General features: G+C 36.9%; 1 protein-coding gene across 2 annotated transcripts in view; it reads right to left on the bottom strand.

Moving 5' to 3' along the window:
* Window positions 1-744: 744 nt before the first annotated feature.
* The window catches only part of edem3.S (ER degradation enhancer, mannosidase alpha-like 3 S homeolog), a 29,771-nt gene continuing 24,344 nt past the window's right edge, over window positions 745-6,171 (bottom strand). The window contains exons 19-21 of one of the 2 annotated variants that reach the window (XM_041561576.1): window positions 5,899-6,084; window positions 4,155-4,169; window positions 745-1,588 (exon numbers count right to left, since the gene is read on the bottom strand). In XM_041561576.1, coding sequence (XP_041417510.1) covers window positions 1,200-1,588; window positions 4,155-4,169; window positions 5,899-6,084 — 590 coding nt within the window. In that variant the 3' untranslated portion in view covers window positions 745-1,199. The remainder of the gene's footprint in view (window positions 1,589-4,154; window positions 4,170-5,898; window positions 6,085-6,171) is intronic. The other variant, XM_018261111.2, reaches the window with a different exon arrangement.

The following is a 6,171-nucleotide window of genomic DNA, read 5'->3' as shown; positions in this document are numbered from 1 at the left end:
TACAGGTATGGGACCTGTTATCCAGAATGCTCGGGACCTGGGGGTTTTTCGGATAACTGATCTTTCTGTTATTTGGATCTTTTTGTACCTTAAGTCTACTAGAAAACTATTTAAATATTAAATAAGCCCACCAGGGTTGTTTTGCCTCCAAAAAGGATTAATTATATCTTAGTTTTGGAGCAAGTACAAGGTACTGTTTTATTATTACAGAGAAAAGGGAAATCATTTAAAAAATGTGAATTATTTGGATAAAATGGAGTCTATGGGAGACAACCTTCCTGTAATTCGGAACTTTTTGGATAACAGATTTCCAGATAATGGATCCCATACTTGTACCAAAAAATGATACTTTCCTTAGGGTCACTTGAAACAAATGTTTGATTACTTATAATAAAACCTAAAAACGTGCTTATGGCAAAGTCGAACATTGGATTTCATAATATAATTATAAAGACTTGCCCTGGTTTTACGTTATATCTTGTCTGCTCAAGTATTTCAATGTAGGAAATATGGCTTGACAAAGGAAGAAAGAGAAAAAAAAAAAGATGGTGTGTGTATTGCAGATTTAACTTGGATAAACTCGGCAGTAAACTGGCTGGTTTCTTGTAAAGGCTTTCATAAACATTTTTAAAAGAAAAACAGATTTGTCCAAAAATATTCATTTTTTTTATACATCCTGGACAGAAACACGTCTTGTTTAAAAAGAACAAAAAAAGAAACGTGGAAACGTTAAGATTACAGTTGACTAAAGAATGACTCAAAAACATTTCTCGACCGTGACCAGGAAGTCGGATGTTGATCTATTAAGATCTTCTAACTAAAAAATAATTTGAACCCGATTCAATAAATAAACTATTTTACCTCATTTTTTAGAGTATTAATGTTGATAAATTTGGAGAATCTCTAGGGCATTCGCCTCCCTAACCTCAAGATGTTCTTCATAGAGACTCGAGAAAAATAGAATTGATATATTTGTTCCTATTTTCTACTAACATTCCACACGGGATCCAAGAAAACATAAGGAGACAGACATGCCTTGGGTGTTGTGGAACCGCTGCAAATGTACAGCAAACGTTGTTAAATATTATCCTTCACAAATGCTGTTCATGAAGTGTGTAAACCTTTCAGAAAGGGCTGGACGCCTTTACGTGGTAGAGAAGAACAGATGGAGTCTTTATAAAAAAAACAAAAACGTTTGGTCATAGTTCATCCTTCTCCATCATTTCAAAGGCCTCAATGTCCTCTTTCCAGTTGGCCAATACCGACTCCATTGGCCGAACATCTTCCCGTTTCTCCTCTGTGGGGTCTTTAGAGTTTTCTGGTGGGGTCTGAAAATTGTCTTTAGGGCTGTGTGCAGACTCTTCAGTCGTATGTTCATGACTTGCTGGTTTAATGTCACTTTCTGAAGCTCGGTCACCACCAGATGGCGAGTCAGAACTTGGCACCTCTGGCTGAGAAACAGACATTTTTTTCTTATGCACTAGAATAAGTTCTGAAATTTCTTCTGGGGTCATAAAAAGATCGTCCAATGCCTGTTTCTGGGAATCATTTTCCACTGGCTTATGTTCTCCACTTTCACTTTCTAAATCTGTATAAAGGAAAGGACACACATCTCAATACAAGAACGTTCCTGTCCTTCTGTCATCGTTACGTTATATTTAAAGTTTTTTAGCAATAGAATAGCTTTTTTTAGCAATAATGGGAGCTTATCTGCAGGGTCAAACAGAAGCTTTAGAAACAACCAGAGCCAAAGGATCTGCTGTAATGACATATTGGCCGGGGAGTAGGGGAACTGCTAAACTACTGCCTGAAAATCTGTTTACACATTAAGGGGCAGATTTATCAAGGGTCGAATTGAAAATTAGAATTTTTGTATATTTAATTTAGAATTCGAATTTAAGTTTTTTTTATGGCCAAAACTGTCAAATTTGACTAGGGAATTTTTAAAATACAATTCAAGTTTTTTTTTAATAAAATTACATTTTTGAAATTTATCATACATTCGCCATCTTAAACCTGCTAAATTGCTGTTTTAGCCTATGTAGGACGTCCTGGGATCAATTTGGAGTTGTTTGCAGCCTTCCTGACATTTCAGGTTTTTTTCGGAGAAAAAACTCGAATTGAATTCGTTTTGAGTTTGTGGGTCGAGCCTATTCACCAGAGTTTGATTTTTTAAATAAATTTCAACTGGTCGAATTTTGAGTTCATGGGAGTTTTAAATAACTCCCATGAACTCGAAACTCGACCCTTGATAAAATCTGCCCCTAAGTAAAAGTTGAGTTTGGGTTGATTTTTTTGGGCTGCTTGTAATGAAATGAATTTGTAGCTTAGTCAAGTGAAACATTTTGCCTAGCAAAAACAGATGAAAAACGAATGATACAAATCTTAGTAAATCATTCCAAAATCTTCATTTTAGAAAACGCTTATGCTTATACTGAAATTCTCACAATGACTTGGTGTATTATCAAAAACAACAGGGAATTTAGATTTTTAGCTGCAGTTATTTTACACTTCTGTGAGTAAATATTGCACGTTTCTGTATGTTAAATATTCTAAAAACCACGTGCACATTGAAGTACATGGCACAAATGTAAATGGTTGTTGTGAACAAATCAGGGCCCTGCAAAAGGATAGGGTTCCATTAGCACATGGAGTTGGGGAGTGCTAGCTCTTGCACATGGAGTTGGGAGTGCTAGCTCTTACACATGGAGTTGGGAGTGCTAGTGCCAGGATCACATAAGTGGGAGTATAGAATTCTGCCCATAAATCTGTCAGGGGGCCCAAGTGTGAGTGATATACCAGGCACGAGAATGAAAGCAAAGGATAAAACTAGGGATGCACCGAATCCAGGATTCGGGTAGGGATTCGGGTAGGATTCGGCCTTTTTCAGCAGGATTCGGCCGAATCCTTCTGCCCGGCCTGAACCAAATCTGAATCCTAATTTCAAATTGTGACTTTTCGTCACAAAACAAGGAAGTAGAAAAATTTTCCCCTTCCAACCCCTAATTTGTATATATTCGGATTTGGTTCAGCCGAATCCAAAATAGTGGATACGGTGCATCCCTAAATAAAACAATGCCCCCGCTTCCTGCCCTGTTCCAGAACTGCATGTTCTATACAACTGTATTGTGCAAGGAACTGTGTTTATGTTGTGTACAATGATGACAAACATCAATTTCTCTCAGTTGTCGAATTAGCAAGTCATTAACACAGGTATGGGATCCGTTATCCGGAAACCCGGTATCCAGAAAGCTCCAAAGTATAGAAAGGTCGTCTGCCATAGACTCTATTTAAATCAAACAATCCAAATGATTAAAAGTGATTTAAATGATTTTCTAGTAGACGTAAGGTATAAAGATGCAAATTACAGAAAGATCTGTTATCTGGAAAACCCCAGGTCCGGAGGATAATAGGTCCCATACCTGTAGTATCCAATGTGATAGAATAACAAGGCACGCTCACATAAATAACTAAGGTCCCTAAAATTAATTATATTCTTTACTATGAGGAAAGGTCTTCTGTTGGAATTCATAAAGACACTATCTGAGAATCTCCCCAATACTTCTAGCCCTTATAAACAACTACACTGTAGCCACTAGACTAACATAGGGGAGGTCGGGATTCTGTTGCTGCACTTCAGGAACACAGAACTTTACACTACAAAGTAGCTGTTGCCTAAAAACATGGCAATCTTTTCAGGTTTCTTGACAGAAATGTTGGATGCAGAGTGATCATATTATATGGGCAGATTTATCAAGGGTCGATCCTATTCACCCACATTTCGATTGGTCGAATTTCGAGTTCATGGGAGTTTTAAATAACTCCCATGAACTCGAAATTTGACCCTTGATAAATCTGCCCCTAAATATTCTGGACCTTTCTACATAGGTATGCATTACCTTCAACCTTGCACACACTATCAGCCCAGTTTGTTGTGGACATTTGGGGGAAGGTTTATTTAAGATTATATATCTATCAATATATACAATACACAAGTGCTATGAAGTTTTTAAACTCATTATAAAGAAGGATCAGACTTTATATCCAAAGTTAACGTAGATAATAGGCCATATACTCTTGGCTGTGAAGCCAACTTGATTTTCCTTGGTGAATATACTTACTGCTATCAAAAACGTAGTTTGGGACTATTTTACCTTTAAAAATGGTTGCTGAAATTCCACAGAAGGCACAAATGAAATAGGAAAATATAGTGTAAGCATATATAAATAACATTTGCACAAGTCACGTATATTTTTATTTGGAATAATCTTATGAAACAAAAATAAAGAAGGTACTAAAGAATTTGTTACAACACCACAAACAGACACAGCTGCTGGACAAATGCTGCCAGTAGATATAAATGCAAGAAGCATGAAAGGTCCTTGGCAATTATTGCCTGAAATTGTTGTAGTTCACATTTTGGTGCAGCTGCAGTGGGCTTATAACAGTTTTCCCAACTGCAGTCGGATAGCAGCGACTTACTGTCATGGTCTAAACAAGCGTCATATAGAATATAGTATACAAGGAATATCGAGTAAATTATAACCTTATAATACACAAAAGCCATGAATATCTTGTAAATTATATCCTTCTAAACGGTGAGTTCTGATGTCATTTCTGTCACATGACTCACTGAAATTTGTGTATTACAGGTATGGGACCTGTTATCCAGAATGCTCGGGACTTGGGGTTTTCCAGATAATGGATCCTTCCGTAATTTGGGTCTTCATGCCTTAAGTCTACTAGAAAATCATTTAAACATTAAATAAACCCAATAGGCTGGTTTTGCTTCCAATAATGATTAATTATATATTAGTTGGGATCAAGTACAACCTACAGTTTTATTATTACAGAGAAAAAGGAAATCATTTTTAAAAATTTGGATTATTTCGATAAAATGGAGTCTATGGGACACAGCCATTCTATAATTCGGAGCTTTCTGGATATCGGGTTTCCGGATAAGCGATCCTATACCTGTACAATAAATAAAGTACCCCCAGTTGTAAAATATAAGGATATTAGAAGTTACCTCGGGAGTTATATGGTCATGAAACTCCTCGGTAACTTATAATATCCTTATATTTTACAAGAGGTGGTACTTTATTCACTATATAAACAGGGATGCACGAAATCCAGGATTCTGTCTTTTTCAGCAGGATTCAGATTCGGTCGAATCCAAGGGCCTGGCCAAACCAAATTTAAAAAAGCAAGTGATTTTTCGTCACACAAGGAAGGAAGTCATGATTTTGACCCCCATGTTGTAAAATAGGAGACTATTAGAACGGAGTTCCAGGACCTGTATAGTAGCACTTGGCCTTCAGCCTCATGACACTACTCGGTGACTTCAAGTATGCTTATATATCACAAAAAGAGACACATTATTCCCTATTTATATTTATAGAGAAGTGGCTATTTAAAATGGATTACGGGGGCAGCGTAGATAAAAGCTAACCCTTTGCCCAAAATATATTTATTATACTCAGCAATGACCACGTGTTATTACAGATTCCCAAACAACTGCAGTATGAAGTGGAATTTCCATAAAACTGTATTATTTACATTGCTAAAACAGAGGTAAATTGATCACTCTAATATTGGCTCACAACACAGAATTCCTTGCTGATTTTCTCTGTGTCTATCAATAAATGCTTCAAACTCTTGGGATTCACTAGGAATTGTAGGGAAATTTTCCTTCGCTATAGTTATAATGCTGATGAAACCATACCTTAGTTTGGGCATTGCCATTAGCTGGGCTAAGTTGAAGATACAGTCGTTTAACAAGCCTGTAGAAGCTTCAGGCACTTCTATAGTTTTAACGGAGGATGCTCCAAGTTGATGGAAGACTTCCCAGACTCAATTATGGTAAAGGAGGGAGGCCCATGAAAAGCAATCACTTACCTCGGTCTCTGGCTTTATCTGAAAGTAGAACCTCCACCTGCAGGTATTCACGAATTGCATCAAGAATGATATTTCCTTCCTTACTGAAGAGGAACAACATGGGGATGGTAATGTCATCTGTGTTCTTCCCATCTCCAGCCATTTGGAAGAGTGGGGCAGTGTCACTGCTGCTACTTTCATTGTCGTCTATAAAATAACAGAGGAACACTTTAACATAGTAGATACAAAAATATGGCAAGAAATAAAAATAACAATGAAAGCTTGAGCTGAGCA

Source organism: Xenopus laevis, chromosome 4S (genome assembly GCF_017654675.1).
Source record: "Xenopus laevis strain J_2021 chromosome 4S, Xenopus_laevis_v10.1, whole genome shotgun sequence".
NCBI classification, from domain to species: domain Eukaryota; kingdom Metazoa; phylum Chordata; class Amphibia; order Anura; family Pipidae; genus Xenopus; species Xenopus laevis.
Note: the sequence above shows the minus strand (reverse complement) of the source record. Positions and strands in the feature narration are given on the sequence as shown.